The sequence below is a fragment of the Priapulus caudatus genome, unplaced genomic scaffold (assembly GCF_000485595.1).
Source record: "Priapulus caudatus unplaced genomic scaffold, Priapulus_caudatus-5.0.1 Scaffold144, whole genome shotgun sequence".
Lineage (NCBI taxonomy): Eukaryota > Metazoa > Priapulida > Priapulimorpha > Priapulimorphida > Priapulidae > Priapulus > Priapulus caudatus.
Genome location: NW_014577205.1, coordinates 19,654 through 36,357, shown reverse-complemented (window position 1 = coordinate 36,357; position 16,704 = coordinate 19,654). Strand labels below are relative to the sequence as shown.

General features: G+C 50.1%; 3 protein-coding genes and 1 long non-coding RNA gene across 4 annotated transcripts in view; 3 read left to right on the top strand and 1 right to left on the bottom strand.

Moving 5' to 3' along the window:
• The window catches only part of LOC106806148, a 104,156-nt gene extending 91,967 nt beyond the window's left edge, over window positions 1-12,189 (top strand). Inside the window, exons 2-9 of the mRNA XM_014808011.1 lie at window positions 2,153-2,280; window positions 5,897-6,431; window positions 6,819-6,993; window positions 7,453-7,600; window positions 7,791-7,957; window positions 8,404-8,676; window positions 10,593-11,197; window positions 12,060-12,189. Coding sequence (XP_014663497.1) covers window positions 2,153-2,280; window positions 5,897-6,431; window positions 6,819-6,993; window positions 7,453-7,600; window positions 7,791-7,957; window positions 8,404-8,676; window positions 10,593-11,197; window positions 12,060-12,189 — 2,161 coding nt within the window. The remainder of the gene's footprint in view (window positions 1-2,152; window positions 2,281-5,896; window positions 6,432-6,818; window positions 6,994-7,452; window positions 7,601-7,790; window positions 7,958-8,403; window positions 8,677-10,592; window positions 11,198-12,059) is intronic.
• LOC106806153 lies at window positions 3,020-5,432 on the top strand. The gene is made up of 4 exons (XM_014808016.1): window positions 3,020-3,243; window positions 3,580-3,724; window positions 4,130-4,289; window positions 5,394-5,432. Exons 2-4 carry the CDS (start codon window positions 3,598-3,600, stop codon window positions 5,410-5,412), a joined length of 306 nt encoding a protein of 101 aa, XP_014663502.1. The 5' UTR covers window positions 3,020-3,243; window positions 3,580-3,597; the 3' UTR covers window positions 5,413-5,432.
• A 786-nt stretch (window positions 12,190-12,975) lies between the features above and the next one.
• LOC106806154 lies at window positions 12,976-14,068 on the top strand. The gene is made up of 2 exons (XR_001393507.1): window positions 12,976-13,032; window positions 13,249-14,068. It is a non-coding gene; the product is annotated as an uncharacterized LOC106806154 (long non-coding RNA).
• A 126-nt stretch (window positions 14,069-14,194) lies between these two features.
• LOC106806146 (microtubule-associated tumor suppressor candidate 2-like) overlaps window positions 14,195-16,704 on the bottom strand; it is a 9,877-nt gene continuing 7,367 nt past the window's right edge. The window contains exon 12 of the mRNA XM_014808009.1: window positions 14,195-16,568. Coding sequence (XP_014663495.1) covers window positions 16,238-16,568 — 331 coding nt within the window. The 3' untranslated portion in view covers window positions 14,195-16,237. The remainder of the gene's footprint in view (window positions 16,569-16,704) is intronic.

Here is a 16,704-nt window from a genome sequence, read left to right as displayed (position 1 = left end):
TAGAACCTAGAGGCTACTGTTCCTTTAAATCCTCCATAGGCTCCTATACTTAAGAATTGAACTTCAGGAGCTGAAAAATAGTATTTCGACCGTTTTCGGCCGAGTGGCAATAATAAAGCTAGGTAGCCATGTACTTCAGCTGTGCACCATGAGAGTTATGTCATATGTTGTCCAGCGTTTAAAAAAAATATCGCAAAATTACTAACTGTCACCACATTTGTGCCTGAAAAACAGTCGCGCAGTCGAATAGGGGCCATACATTGAAAGAATTCGTTTTAAATTACCAGTAACTATCCACCCATCTCCATGTGCATGTCATTGCCACACACGATAGCCAGCCTAAATAATGCAACCACAAAACATCGCGTCAGCTTTAGTGCACAAGCTGCGGGCCCTCCGATTGGTCGGCCGATGACGCGTCACATTCTCTAAAAGCTCTTGATTATATTCTACACAGTAAACAAGTTACAATAAGACATTCGAGCACATCTAAGCTCTACTCATGCAGTCATTTTTTCCGCCATATAACTGTATATGAAATTATATAAACACGAACGTATAACATAACTTGCAGCATAGCACTACTGCCGAGTAGGTACTGCTTAATCCCTCACAATCGACGGAAACCATAAGTTATTACGCGTACGCACGCACGCACACACACGTAAAGATTTATATTTAAGTGTATACCTACCTTCTTTTAAATGCGGGCACGTGTTCGCTGTCGCGCACAGAAAGAGAGAAAGTGCGTGCAGAAAAGGAGAGAAAGCACGCGCTAGGAAGAGAGGTAGAGATCGCGTAAGAAAGAAAAGAGAGAGTGCACAAGAACGCAGAGAGGGAGAGCACACACGGGAAATGAGAGAGGGAGAGTGCGCGCAGGAAAGGAGAGAGAGTGCACACAAGAAAGGAGAGAGACGGCGCAAAAAAGGAGAAAAGAGAGAGAGAGAGCACGCGCAGGAAAGGAGAGAGACTGCGCACAAGAAAGGAGAGAGAGCGCGCGCACGAGAAAGGAGAAAGAGCGCGCGCATGAGAAAGGAGAAAGAGAGAGAGCGCGTGCACGAGAAAGGAGAGAGAGCGCGCGCATGAGAAAGTAGAGAGAGAGAGTGTGCACGAGAAAGGAGAAAGAGAGAGAGCGCGCGCGCAGGAAAGGAGAGAGAGCGCGCGCGCAAGAAAGGAGAGAGAGGGAGAGCACGCACAGGAAAGGAGAGATAGCGTGCGCGCGAGAAAGGAGAGAGAGCGCGCTCGCAAGAAAGGAGAGAGAGCGCGCGCAAGAAAAGAGAGAGAGCGCGCACAAGAAAGGAGAAACAGAGATCGTGCGCACAAGAAAGGAGAAACAGAGATCGCGCGCAAGAAAGGAGAGATAGAGCGCGTGCAAGAAAGGAGAGAGAGTGTGCACAGGAAAGGAGAGAGAGCGCGCGCGCAAAAATGAGCGAGAGAGAGAGAGCACGCGTAGGAAAGGAGAGAGAGTGCGTGCGCGCAAGAAAGGAGAGAGAGAGAGAGAGAGAGAGCGCGCGCAAGAAAGGAGAGAGAGAGTGCGTGCAAGAAAGGAGAGAGAGTGTGCAAAGGAAAGGAGAGAGAGCGCGCGCGTTATATAGGAGAAAGGTTCTTAGGTTGCACAATAAATAATAAGAATAATCCGACGTTTTACACAAGCGCTTTCATCTTTATAGAATCTTCAAGTCTATATGTATATATAGCACGCTATTATCTATGGCACGGAAAAGTTGTGGATATCTCGATGAGTTACGCTGTTTCGTTTTAGACTTCGCTCTAATCCCTACATTTACCATATATCGCAGCATGGCTTATAGTGCGTGTGTATATATATATGTGTGGGTGTGTGAATGTGTGCGCGGTTGCGTGCGTTTGTTTGTACGAGTGTGAGTATGTGGCTATGTGCGCGAGTACGTTCCTACGTGTATGTGCGCGTGTGCGTATGCGTCTGTGTGGGTGTGTGGAGGGGGTGTACGTGTTAGTGCGTGTGTGTTTGTGTGTGTGTGTGTGCGAGTACGTTCCTACGTGTATGTGCGCGTGTGCGTATGCGTCTGTGTGGGTGTGTGGAGGGGGTGTAGGTGTTTAACACGTGGAGACGTTAGACCATCTCCTCAGTTTTTCAAATGTGTTTCACCACACAGATGTTCTTGTGTTTCAGGTTCTTCGGGCGTGTGTCAGGGGAGGAAGTGTGGGCCCAAGCCTCCGTGAGAGAGGCGGTCTTTGAGAGCCTGTGTGACCTCACGAAGCATGCAGCTGGCATGCGGTGGCTGCGCTACAACCCAACGTGTGAGTGTCTTAGTGTAGTAGCTTACCCGCGAGGACAACCCCTTCCCAAGTCGTAGGCAGTATTCTGCCTTCTCCATGCATTTCAAACTAGGGAGTGCAGGAGTGGCAGGGTATGTCACTCGAAGCATAATCGTGAATGTGCGCAAGAAAGGAGAAAGAGAGCGCGCAAGACAGGAGAGAGAGCACGCGCAAGAAAAGGGAGAGAGAGAAAAGGAGAGTTATAACGCAAGAAAAGAGCGAGAGTGCCCAAGAAAGGAGAAAGAGAGAGAGAGAGAGAGAGAGAGAGAGAGAGAGAGAGGGAGAGACAGAGGGAGAGCGGGATGCAGAGAGATAGAAAGAAAGAGAGAGAATCACGTTCGCACTAAAGCTATAGACGTTCGTCTATGAACATAGGATCGACTGGATATACAGCTGCACATGTCATATAATATTGATATAATTCACTAATTGTAAAAAATTACAATCCAGGCGTGATTAATCGTAATTAATTGCTGTGAAAAGCAATAATACTTCACATGTTCACCGCGTGTTGGCAGCATCGTCCAGTCATGTAGTTAGACTGGTACTCGCTCCCACCTCGATTACTCGATTCTCGTAACCCTAACCCCAACCCTAACCCTAACCCTAACCCTAAGCCGAAAGGTGGGACCGGGTACCAGTCTATCATGTAATCAGTTGTAATGCCGGCGTTTGCCGCGTGGTGGCAGCATCGTCCAGTCATGTAATGTGAGGGACCACGATCGTAAAGCCTAAGAGTTAGTAAGTTGGTATTGAGATTGTATTTCTAATTGTATAAGGAATATTCTCTCACTATTTTGACCGAATTGTACGTACAAGTGATTAATACATGTACTATAATTTAATACAGTATAAATTATAGAGTGGCGGTAGTGGCAGCAGGCAACATAAACTGAGAAAGACGTGATATCTATGATTTGGACCGCCATGATCTTGTAAAAAAACGTGAGATCGCCCTTTTCTAAGATAAATCGGTGCGGTTACCTATACATACAATTACAAGTTAGTAAATTATGTGTGAAATAAGCTCTGTAAGATTCTGAATTAAAGCAGCGTTAATATAAGGCATATACACGGCTAACTTGCTAACGTTCGAAAAGCGAAAATCGTCAAAATGTACATGTATTGGAATTATGACACTCCTCACGTTATTACACAGGGTATAATGATTATGTTGTACACAGTCATATGCAGATGTATGACCGTGTCTTGGAGCTAAATAATCTACACACGTTCTTCTAAAATTCAAACTGTCAGTGTATTTCTGCGATTCGCCACTAGAGTGCGCCGACGACGAGAATGGTCGGTGAGAACAACCAGGGCCTCAGGAAGTTGAGAGAGCTGCTGGGATTTCTCCTCGATGGAAACTTTCCGAGGGATGACACGAGTTTGGACAGTCTGCTAACTGCGCTGTCCGCGTACGGAGGTATAGCAACGGTTCGATTCAATTCAATTCAATTCAGTTCACTTTAATTCATGTTTGGTTACACTTAGCTCTAGTACTATAGCCCGCGTTCGATTAACTGCCGCAGGCCGTTGCCTGCGGCAGTTAATCGAACGCGGGCTATAGTACTAGAGCTAGGTTACACTATGAACATATTTATACTCTTCTATGAGCATGCGTGCATTCATGCACAAACCCTGTATGGTTAGGAAGTTGGGGTTAGTCTTTGATAGCTATGTTAAGCCAACCTCTTATAATTACTACTACTACGTACTCAATCCTATATCGTAGTCATCTATCCAGGGAACTGCTTTCAGTACATGACCACGTATCGAGCGCTGTGATTGGCTGTCAGGTTGTTCATCGACTCGCTCGTTTGTGCTGTAGGTGTGCATCTCGCCGGCGACGATGGCATCACGCAGTTCCTGGCATCCGTCCAACAAAACACGGCCGTTAGACCGGCGCTGGCGTCGTTTGCTGTGCGGCTAGTGGGGGTCATCTGCAGGACGGAAGAGGCATTTCTGCTGATGAGAGGCAGACTATCAGGGTAGGCAGGAAACTCCGGGTCGTGGTGCTTATTGAAGTAAATTATTTCCGGTGTGGTAAATATTTTTCTCCTGACCTTTACGACAGATCTTCTACTCTTAGGTAGTAGTGGCACAGAATGCACGAGTCACACCCTATCAGGGTGCGAAATTAACGGGAGTCCGGAGTCGAATACTCCCTGATTTACTGTTGGATTCCCTGATTTGACATATGCAGGAGTCCGTGTGACTCGCTGGAAATTCTGCCATACTATCTAGTTCGTTCCGGAGCACGGCCTCGTGGAATTACCGTACTTTTTCAGTTAATGTCCAAAGAAAATTTGGCAGGCCTGCAACTGCATGAATCTTAAAAATAAGCACATGCGTTATTGTTTTAATATCTTTAATTTTGAACCTCAGACTGTGGACTCCCTCATTTTGCTGCGGACTCTCTCTTTTTGAGGGCAGGGAGTCCGTTGTGTTCAAAAGTTAATTTCTACCCCTGCCCTATGGTCACACCCCACCACTAATTATCTTCTTAAACCATTCATGTGTCAACCCTTCCATTGCAGCAGTAAGCCACGATTTGACAGCATTTGAGCTAGAACGCGATCGCAGGACATTGTCACGTTTCGATATTTTGTTTTTAAATGTTGCCTAAATAAAACGCACAAAATGTTTAACACGTGGAGACGTTAGACCATCTCCTCAGTTTGTGTGTGTGGGTGGGTGTGTGTGTGTGTGTGTGTGTGTGTAATGTATGTGTGTGTGTGCGTGCGTAGCGTGCGTGCGTGCGTGCGTGCGTGGCGTGCGTGCGTGCGTGCGTGGCGTGCGCGTGGTGCGTGCGTGCGTGCGTGGTGTGTCGTGTGGTGTGTGTTGTGTGTGGGTTGTTGGGTGGTGGGTGTCTGTGTGTGTGGGTGGGCGATGTGTGTGTGGGTGTGTGTTGTGGGTGGCGGTGTGTGGGTGCTGTGTTGTGTGTGGGTGTGTGGGTGGTCAGGATGTGTGTGTGGTGGGCGGGTGTGTGGAGGGGGTGTAGGGTGCTTTAACACGTGGAACGTTTAAGAACCATAACCTCCCTCAGTTTTTCAAATTTGTTCTCACGCACACAGAATGTTCTTGTGTTTCAGGTTCTTGCGGCGTGTGTGAAGGGGAGGAAAGATGTGGGCCCAAAGCCTCCGTGAGAGAGAGGCGGTCTTTGAGAGCCTTGTGTGACCTCACGAAGCATGCAGCTGGCATGCGGTGGCTGCGCTACAACCCAACGTGTGAGTGTCTGTAGTAGCTTACCCACGAGGACAGCCCCTTCCCAAGTCGTAGGCAGTATTCTGCCTTCTCCATGCATTTCAAACTAGGGAGTGCAGGAGTGGCAGGGTATGTCACTCGAAGCATAATCGTCAATGTGACATATCTGATCAAGAGCTAGTGATAGCTCTCAGGTGTTATTATCAGGTGTTATTATCAGGTGTTACTATCAGGTGTTATTATCAGGTGTTATTATCAGGTGTTATTATTATCACAAGCTATTATCATTAGTTATCAGTAGCTGTTTATCGGACCCATGACTGCGGCGTGGCGGCGGCGGCGGCGGCGGCCGGATGCTCACAGTGACACGACATACGCGCGAATATTTCAGCTAAGCTCGTGAAGCTAGCTTTCCTCGCTCTCAGCGACAGCAGCATCTTCGTCTGCGGCTCCGCCCAGCACTTCCTCGGCCGTTACCTAGGCGACGCGCACAGCATCCAGGAGGCGGAGGAACTGCCGCCAGGTGGCGCCGCTGCGTTGAGCGACCCGGGGTTCTGCATCCGCCAGCTTGTCGGAGTCGCGTTCGGCGATGCGGCGGTTGCCGCGGCGACGCATCGGCAGTACGACGGCTGCGAGCGGACGTGGAGATCTGAGCGCGCCCGCACCAACGCGATGCAGCTGCTGGTGCTGCTGAGTGAGACGGGTGCCGTCTCCAACCTTGTTGCCCTGCGATGTGGCGACGCGGAGGCGCTGGCGACGCTCTACGACGCGGGAGACGCACGCGTCTGTGAGGCGTCGACGGGTCTCGCGGTCGCCATGGCGACGGACGTGGCGGAGCTGCGGGAGTTAGCGCGAGGGTTACTGAGACGACGCGGGTTTACGCGGGCAGCACTGATGCTGGCTGCAGCCACGATGAGACGGTTCAGGTGAGTGCCTCCTGAGACATCTGTCTCTGCTGCAGGGAAAAAAATAAAATTTATTTTTCGGGGGCTACTTTTCAAGCTCGCGTGCATGAAAATAGCACTCTAAAATTTGGTTTGCATTGAACTCTATGCAAATTTCCGGGGGCTCTTTTTGGCATTTCCGGGGCTCTTTTTGGCATTTCGGGGGCTAAATCGCCCCGAGCCCCCGTGAATCTTTTTCACTGCTCTGCTGTCTCAATATGTTGTAGTTACCAATATAGGTACCAGAGTAAGGAGCAGTGTGGCAGGTAGAAACAGGCAGTATACACTGCAGAGTATTACGGTATACTTGTATACAGTGTGTTTACTCTCATAATAAGGTGTGATATGTTATCGATGATGACGTTGCAGGCATGGCAACACGCCAGATTGGCAGGAGTTTCTCGACATCATGCTGGAACCCGTGTCTGTGATGCTGAGGCAGCGCTCCTCCTCCGACGGTCGCCACGGCAACGACAATGCGGACGCCCTGCTCCACAGTCTCGCTGCCGTGAAATCCCTCGTAGCAGACAACAGCTGTCCACAGGTCTGTGTTCCATCGTTCGATCGTTTGATCACGATGTTCCATCGCCATGTTCCATCGTTCGATTGTTCGATCACGGTGTTCGTTCGCCGAGTTCCATCGTTCGATCGTTCGACACGGTGTTCAATCGCCGTGTTCGATCGTTAGATCATGGTGTTCGATCGCCGTGTTCCATCGTTAGATCATGGTGTTCGATCGCCGTGTTCCATCGTTAGATCATGGTGTTCGATCGTTCGATTGTTCGATCACCGTGTTCCATCGTTCGATCGCCGTGTTCGATCATTTGATCACCGTGTTCGATCGTTCGATCACCGTGTTCGATCGTTCGATCACCGTGTTCCATCGTTCCATCGTTCAATCGCTGTGTTTGCTGTTTAATCACTGTTCGATCGTTCAATCACCGTGTTCGATCGTTCGATCGCCGTGTTTGACGTTATCTACGTTTCGTCTCGTCGATCACAGGCCACACACCGTGTCATCCGCCGGCCAATGATGGACATGCTGAAGCGCACTCTGGTGGCAGACGCGAGCGGCCGTTCGCATGCACCCCCTGGTGACAGAGTGACATCCGCGGCACTCGGGGTGGTAGAAGCGACGTTGGATGGCTCAGGTGAGAGCGTTGCTGCTGTTGCTTGCTAACCGATCGCTCGGTGATCAACCCTAATGTTCTTAGTCATCACACCTAGAAGCGTAATCCACCCGTGTGGATGAGAGGGCCTGCACCAGGTGTGTGGCATGCTGATTGGTGTCTACATAATACACGTATGTATGAGTAATAACGTGTCACGTTGCATCCTTAGTTACCGTGGCGATGGACAACGACGAGGCGGAGGAGCTGATTGTGATGCTGTGTGGCGCCGCCGACAACCCGCAGCTGTCCTGCCCCCTGGTGGTGCAAGTCGTGCGCATTCTCGGGCTGGCGTTGCTGGCTGTTGCGACAGAGCCAGCCATCGCCGCGGAGTTAGAGGTGCTGCATGTGATTGTTAGTTCTCTCTCCCTGCTGTGTGGTTTACACGCCCCACGCAGCCTGAGCCGTGAAGCGCGAATGTATAGCAGGATAGAGCGCTTACGTGAATTAAAATTTCCGGCAGCTGTAGTAACATTTACCGAGGCCAGGAGATGTGTGACTAACTGGATGAGCTCGTACCTTGTATCTCGTACCTAGTACCTTGTTTCCATATTGGAATTTCCGAAAATAATAGTATGTGTAAGACACATCGTCAGGCAGTTTAACAATAGTTGCATCATAAGACTCTCTAGTCAGTCACATTTTTTATTTTCAAAATTGCTTCAGCTACAGAAATTACTAGAATCATTGGACGAAGTCACAATCAGCTCTGGTCTGATTGACTCGCGTTATGTCTCCGTAACACGCGGCGATGTGTGACTCACCGCTTTCTCGCGTGGCTGTAGGTGGCGCTGATGGCAGCGGGCGACGTGCTGAACAAGCGTAGTCTGGACGTGCGTTGGGAGGTTCGTGATTCGTGTCTCGCATGTCTGTGTCGGCTCGCCGGCTGCTCCCCGCTCTCTGATTGGCTGGTGCGAGGGCGTCTGCACGGCGTCTGCTACAGAGCGACGAATGACGCGGAGAGCTACGTCCGCGCGACCGCGATCGAGGCGACGGGCGCGCTGTTCAACGACGACGCACACAGCGGCGCCCTCTGGCGGGACTGCCACTGCGACCTGGTGAGTAGAGTTGTTGTTTTTTGGGAGGACGTTCGTTTGTTTTAGATTAGCGTCCGGATGGAGGCAGGGTGTGAGTGGGGTGAATGATTATTCAACTCTCTAGCTAATGCTTTCCACTTCTGAAGCTTCACATGTACATGTACACCTGCTGCCTATACAGAAATTATTACCTCCGCCAAGGGGTTGGCAGGAGGTTATGTTTTCACCCGGCGATGTTGTTTGTTCGGCGTTTGTGTTGTTTGGTTTGGTGTGGGTTTTGTTTGTGTTTACAGCCTTAACTGAAAAAAGTTATGTGACGGATTGTCATAAAATTTTTCAGGATATGGTTCAGAATGGAGGTAACTTAGATATTTGATTACATTTTTGGTGCGTGATCCGGATCAATTTGTGCTGCTACTACTGTACTATGTTACTTATTGGTGCTTTGCTACTACTGCTACTACTGCTACTGCTGCTGCTGCTATATCTGCTTGCTACTGCTGCTTGCTATGTGCTACTACATTGCTGCCTGTTGCCTACTACTTCTCGCTGCCTGTTGCTGCTGCCACTGCTGCCTACTACTACTGCTGCTGCTGCTGCTACTGCTGTCTTACTGCTGCTACTGCTGCTACTGCTGCCTGCCTGCTGTGCTTTGCTTGTTGCTGCTACTGCTGCTATTACTTTTGCTGCACTGCTACTGATTTACTGTGCTACTTACTACTGTTTACTGCTGCTGCCTTGTCTTACTTGCTGCTACTGCTGCTTACTGCTAGCTTACTGCTGCTACTGCTGCTTGCGCTGCTGCTGTGCTGCCTGCTACTTGCTGCCTTATCTTACTGCTGCTTGCTACTTGATACTTGCTAGCTACTACTGCTGTGCTGCGTGCTTTGCTACTGCCTGCTACTGCTTGCTACTGCTGACTGCTGCTTTGCTGCTGCTCTGCTTGCTGCTGCTACCTGCTGCTAATTACTGCTGCGTTGCTACTGATACTGTGCTACTACTTACCGCTTTGCCTTGCCTGCTTGGCCCTACTGCTGCTACTGCCTGCTACTGCTGCTTCTGCTGTCTGGCTGCTGATGCTGTTGCTACTGCTGCTGATTACTGCCCTGCTTGCTACTGATACTGCCTGCTACTACTGGCTGCTGCTGCTGCAATTTATTTGCTTGCTATTGGCTGTTACTACTAACTGCCTGCTATTATTTGCCATTGCTGCTACTTGCTGACCTATTTACTGCTTAACTGCTGCTGCTGCTCGCTACTGCTGCTGCTTACTGCTTGCTTGCCTTACTGTCACATGTCCCTATCTTCACTCTTCCCGTGTTTTGCTGCCAGGATCGGATGGGATTTGAGCAGTGGCGAGAAGCGTGATTCACGTGACTACGGAGGCTTTTCCTCCGTCGCTCCACTGCCATAGGTTTGCTGCTGCAGCTCTTACCCCGCCACTTGCCGCCGCCCGCCCTGAACACAAGGTGGCGCACGCTCGCCCTCTTCCGACGACACGTATTGCGATGACGACGACTCGCGCAGCTGGTCGAGCGAAACAAACCGCGCGGGAGTAGGAGGAGTGATGGGCGAGTAGAGGAGGCGATGAGGAGCGAGGGAGTGATGGGAGGAAGAAGTCGAGTGAGGAGGAGGAGGAGGAAGGAGGAGGAAAACAACAGTGAAGCTGGAGAGGATTTGCGTGAAGGAAGGATGAGGGAAGGAATGTGATGACAGAGAGGAAGGAGATTGGGAGAGGGAGTCAGAAACAGTGAAGATGTAGGGAGGATTATTACTGCAGCGTCAAGGGTTGCGTCGTGATTGAGGCATGAGGGGAAGATTACTGCAGTGAGCTGGGTGAGTGAGGATGAGGGAAGGAAGGTGATGACAGTAGAGAGGAGATTTGGAGAGGGAGCAGAAACAAGGACAGATGTCGGAAGATTGCTTTGCATGGGAAGGCTGCGGTGAGTGAGGATGTCGGGAAGATTGCTGCAGGTGAGACTGCGGTGAGTGAGGATGTCGGGAAGATTGCTGCAGGTGAGGCTGCGGTGAGTGAGGATGAGGATGCTGGAAAAGCAGTCGACAACGGAGAGGAGGAGATGAAAGAAGGAGACAGGAGCAAGGAGGATGCAGGGGAGGGAGACAACGATGGGGAGGGCACCGTCCTGGACCGTCTCTGTTCCATCATGCAGGCAGCGACCCGCGACCTTGACTGGGAGGTCAAGCTCACCGCACTCACCTTCTGGCGCGAGCTCGTTACCGACACCTTCACGCCACCAGGGGGCGCCGACGACGGCCGCACATCGCCGACGCTCACCCCAGAGGGCGCCGCAGGAGCCTTCAGCGTCCTGGTCGCTGCTGGCTGCGTTCGCTCGCTGCTGGAGGCGACGACCGACTATGACGACTCCGTCCAGCAGAGGGCGCTAGCCGACCTGCGCGCTCTCGGCGCACTCCTCGCTGGCAGGTCCGTCGCCACGGCGACGCCCAACTCTCCCCGCCTCCCGGTTGCCGGGGGCGACGAGGACGCGGGGCTGCTGAGGCTCGTGATGGAGGCGGAGGGACGGCGAGGAGCGGGGAGCGAGACACGGCGAGACGGTGCTGTGCGGTGCTCGAGACAATACTGGACGACCTCATACAGGAGATGTGTGCCTCGCGAGACGATGAGACGCGGAGATAATGGTCACCGACTGTCTACTTGTGTAGTACTCGAGTAGTGTAGTCAGTGAGACGTGCTACTGAGTGGTGCGTGAGAGTGAGTAAGTGCGAGACTGTCCTACTGAGATGGAGAGTGAGGTCAGTGTAGACTGCTTACGATGGTGGAGAGGTGATGTCTAGTGAGATGCTACTGAGATGGAGGAGTGAGTGCAGGTGAGATTGCTACTGAGTATTTGTGATCGACGTGAGTCAGTGAGACTGCTTACTGAGTTGTTGTGGAGATGAGTCAAGTTGAGTTACTGCTACTGAGGGTGGGAGTTGAGTCAGTGAGACTGTACTGAGGTGGGATGATGTGAGTCAGTGAGACTAGCTACTGAGGTGAAATGTGAGTTCAAGTGTAGATTGCTACTGAGATGTCGAGATGTGAAGTACAGTGATGACTGCTACTGAGGGTGATGAGAATGAGTCGCAGTGATGAACTGTACTGACGGTGGAGAGTGAGTCAGTGGTTAGACTGCTACTGAGGTTGGGAGCAGTGAGTCAGTGAGGACTGCTACTGAGGTGTAAAGTGAGTCAGTGAGATTTGTACTGGAGGTGGAGGTGAGTTCAGTGAGAACTGCTTACTGATGGTGAGAGTGAGTCATGTGATGACTGCTACTGAGGTGAGAGTTGAGTCAGTGGGACCTGTCTACTGAGTCGTGGAGAAATTGAGTCAGTGACGACTGCTACTGAGGTGGAGAGTGAGTGTGAAGTATTGCGCTGATCTGCAGATGGAGAGTGGATGTTTCAGCTGAGACTGCTTACTTGATGGTGCTGAGAGTGATTGTCAGTGAGACTGCATACTTTGAGTGTGGTGGGGTAGCAGTGGTCATCTGGGCGTCATCTGAGGTTGGAGAGTGAGTCAGCTGAGACTGCTACTTGAGGCTGTGAGAGTGGTCCACTGGTACTGCTACTGGAGGTGGATAGAGTGAAGTCAGTGTAGCTGCTACTGAGGTGGAGCAGTGAGTGTCAGTGAGACTGTACTCTGAGATTGGGAGTGAGCCAGTCAGTTGAGATTGCTCTGGATGGGAGTCAGTGAGTTCAGTGATGTTACTGCTTACTGAGGCTGTGAGAATGAGTGGTGGTAGTCGCTAGGTGAGACTGCTACTGGGTGGAGGAGTGAGTCAGTGTGGCTGCCTACTGAGGTGGTGAGAGTGGACGTCAGTGAGTACTGCTTATGAGTGTGAAAGGTGAGTGCAGGTGAGATTGCTACTGAAGTATGGATGAGTGAGTCATCTGGAGGATTGCTACTGAGGTGTAGATATGCAGTCAGTGAGACATGCTACTGAGGTGGATCGAGTGAGTCAGTGGAGACTGCTACTGAGAGATGGAGAGTGAGTTCAGTGTAGACTGATACTTTGAGGTGAAAGTTGATCAGTTGAGGAATTCGCTTACTGAGTGTGGGAGGATCGAGTCAGTGAGACTGCTACTTGAGGTGAGGAGTGAGTCAGTGAGACTCAGCTACTGAGGTGAGGAGTGAGTCTCAGTGGACTGCCTACTTGACGAGGTGGATTGAATTTAGTTCAGTGATGACTGTTTACTGAGGTGGAGAGTGAGTTCAAATGTGAGATTTGCACTGAGAATGGAGAGTGAGTCAAGTGAGAAATTGCTACTGATAGGTGGCGAGGCACGTGAGTCAGTGAAGGAACTGCTACTGAGTGTGAGAGTGAGTCACTGAGGCTGCTACTGTAGGTGGAGAGTGAGGTCAGTGAGACTGTACTGAGGGGTTGTGAGAGTTGAGTTCAGTGAGACTGTACTGAGGTGGAGAGTGAATGTCCAGTGAGAGCTAGATATAGAGATAGAGAGAGATAGAGTCAGTGAGACTTGCTCTGCAGGTGCGAGAGTGAGTCAGTGAGACCTGCTACTGGAGGTTGGAGAGTGACGTCAGTGAGATGCTCTGATGGTGTCGGTGAGAGTGAGTCAGTGAGACTGCTACTGAGGTGGAGAGTGAGTCAGTGAGACTGCTACTGAGGTGGAGAGTGAGTCAGTGAGACTGCTACTGAGGTGGACATTGGAACCTGTTGCCAGAAACATCGTGAATACTTGTGTCTATCGTAAATCTAAAATGTCATAATTTGTGCATGACACTTTACTATAAACGATCTGACATTTTAGACGTATTTATAGACATAAAAACTGACTAATGTGTGTGAAAACAGGTCTCAGGTTACTAGCTGGTACTGAGGGAGGTGGACTGTGGTAATTAACTGTGATTTAAGAGAGTCTGACACTAATTGTGTTGATTACACCGATGTCAGACTGCTGTGGAGATGCAGACCATGTTTAATTACTGTGATTAAAAACAGTCAGACACTAGTCATGGCAAGAACTAATAGAAAGTAGGAAAATGAAAAAGGTAAACGTATTCACTGAGTGTATAAGATATCAGACTGCTAAATTAAGGGGGATGTCTTACGCTAGTAAAGGATTGCTACAGGAGAGACAGTTGATATACTGGTCATTGGTTTTGTATCAAGGAAGGAATCGTTGCTGATTGTAATAACAACGTAGCGATCTGCTGATGCTACATCCCCACAGCTAGAAATTCTAGGATAAGAATTGCGAATCTGAATGATTGTATTTGATATGATCTCACTGTTAATCTGTGCCAAAGGGTATAATTAGTATTAAGCAAAGTGCAGCCAGTTTGCCTGATTTGCTGAAATTATTATAGCAATAATGTACTGAATTCTGAAACTTTCTGCTATTAAATAAAGCCTTGAGTTTTTATGAAATGAGACTGTTTTTCCGTGAAACAAAGTTTGTAATGAGGCAGATGTAGCGTGCCGTGGTCGGTGTATTTAATTACACCTGACGTGCGGCGTGTCATAATCAAATGTGCGAATGCAAAAACACGGGACAGGTGTTTGAATAGTCGAATAAAACCATTTTATTTTTCTCTGTATTTATAGAGCACATGTAGTTTGCTGTATTCATCATGAGGGGATAAATACAGTTCATTGTGATTACGCTATGCTGACGTCATGCATCGGGGTCATGACCCGAGTCGCGATGCTCCCACTAACACATGAGTCTGCTGCGTTAAATATCTAACTCTTTCCCCACGGCGCAACAATTCCGTGAGACGCTCGCTCACCAGCCACAGAATGCAGCGGCCGGAGCGTTAGCTTCTAAATCACACGAGTAATGTCCGCGGGCAGCATTAGTATTGTATTAGTTAGCAGCTTTCTGCTTGTGTTACACGGTACATGTTGAGTGACAGGGAGCGTGCGTGACGTCACGCACTGGTCAGGGAGGGAGGGAGGGTGGGCGTGTCCACATCACGCTACCCTCGCTCGACTACACCCTGCCACGCCCCGCCACGCCCCTCCCCGCGACCCATCCGCCACAATCAGCGACTGCAGTGACGGCGCGTGTGTATGCGACGACGTAGTGTCACGGGGAGTCATTGCCTCATCACTACATGCTTAACACTGCCTCCCACTCGTTGACCCTACGACCTTGCCCCCCCCCTGAGCTACGTTAGGGGTTACAGTTATAGTGAGCCCAGCACGCAGCCAGACTCTCCTATCTACACAGGTTCTACGTTAGCAAGCACTGTCTCTAATCGCACTCTCGGGACCCCTCAAACTATCGGCAAAATAAATAAACGATATTTATACATCGGTGTATTCTGTATCATACATTCCCGCACAAAATTCTCGAATTCAGATTCGCAAAATTCCTTTCTCGAAGCGTGACGACCGTTACCCCGCCTCCGCTCGATCGCACCCTCCCTCCCGCACCCATACAGCTTCACGCTCCACTATATGTTAGCAGGAAACTGCTGCAGCATAAGCCGTGGTGGAGGCGGAAACCTAGCCGCTTAATTACCGCCATGAAAACCGCCTCAATAAGTTAAAACGTCATCAATAATAACTCTAACACGGTACAGCTCTAATAATAAACGAAAAGGAGGAGGGGTGGTGGAGGAGGAGGAGGGGTGGTGGAGGAGGAGGAGGGGTGGAGGAGCAGAAGGAGGGGTGTTGGAGGAGGAGGAGGTGTTGGAGGAGGCGGTCGGGTTGTGACTAGCACTGCCGACGACGTTAACATATTTACAGTGAGATTCGTAACGCACACAAACAACTGTACATACATACAATACATATATACGGGATCGAGGGGGAAGCTTAATGAACGCTGCGATAGAACTACCACTTAATTAAGACGTTGTAAAGTAATTAATAATAGTAAAAATCATGATTGGTGGAACCCTCGTCACCGGATCGCCACGACGAATCATAAACTCCGTTGCCGATTCAGTCGTCCTCGCGACCAGCGAAGTATTGCCGATTAAATGCTCAGTTGTTTAACCGACCAGGACCCACTGCAATCGTCCGACTACTCTGACGCGTAAGAACATGTTTCATGCGCTAGCGCCCGGCCGCCTCCCTTCACGCGATGTGTGGGCTGTGCCATGGTGGAGGGTGGCAGCAGTATGTAGGAGAGTGGGAACAGAAGAGGTCGTGGTGATGTATAGATGGGGCAAGAGAAAAGGACAAAGGAGAAAAAGGGAGCAAAAGATGAAGAGAGACAAGAGAAGACAGGGAGAGAGAGCCCACACCAGAACGTGCGCTGAATGAGGGACATATCTACATCGTTGCCATCTTGGCGAGCCGTGGTTATAAGCTTAGTCCAGTAGCACTTGTGTGTTGTTGGCATGTGAAGGTTGGTAGTAATGCACTTACGGAACCACCTACATACCTGCCACCATCTGGTAAAGAAACCAGGGTAGCCCTATCCCATCAGGTGGCATCACCGTCTTATTTTTTACACATCTGTCCCACCAGGTGGCATTACCCTCTCATTTGGTGGCGTCACCATTAGATTTTGTGACGGGACTATCTCATCAGATTAATGTTTCATCAGGTGGTGTCATAGTACCACTAGATGGAGACACTGTCGCCTCCTACTTTTCCTCGTGCTCTGAATACGGACTCTTCTCTCGCAGCGGCTGGTTGAGAAGTCTGCCGCTAGATGGCGTTGTCGGGCTGTTGCGTGAGTTCTTCGGCGTTGTGTGCGGGCTCATGAACACGTCTGCGTCGCCGCCGTCGCCGTTGGTTACGTCGTGCGCCGGAGGCGAGGACCCGCCCGAGCGGCTGCTGTGACGCCGCACCGCGTCACACGGCTCCTGGTGGAGGCGCCACTGTAGCTGCTCGTTCTCCATTGACAGCCTCTTGTTTGCTTGCGACTCCTTGTTGAAGTGCGTGCGAAGCTTGATCTGGTCGTGTGTCAGTTGCCTGCAAACACACAGCGGCTTATTGTCAGTTAATTATATCAATTATGTGTAATTAATGAGTCCAGGTTAATAAATTAGCGATTAGATCATTAGCCTAATAAAAACGAACATATCAAATATGTATATATATATATATA

Coding starts and splice junctions, on each gene's coding strand:
- LOC106806153 (XM_014808016.1), top strand. CDS start 3,598: ATGGTCGGTGAGAACAACCAGGGCCTCAGGAAGTTGAGAGAGCTGCTG. Junction 3,725..4,129: donor TGCGCTGTCCGCGTACGGAG/GTATAGCAACGG, acceptor TTTGTGCTGTAG/GTGTGCATCTCGCCGGCGAC.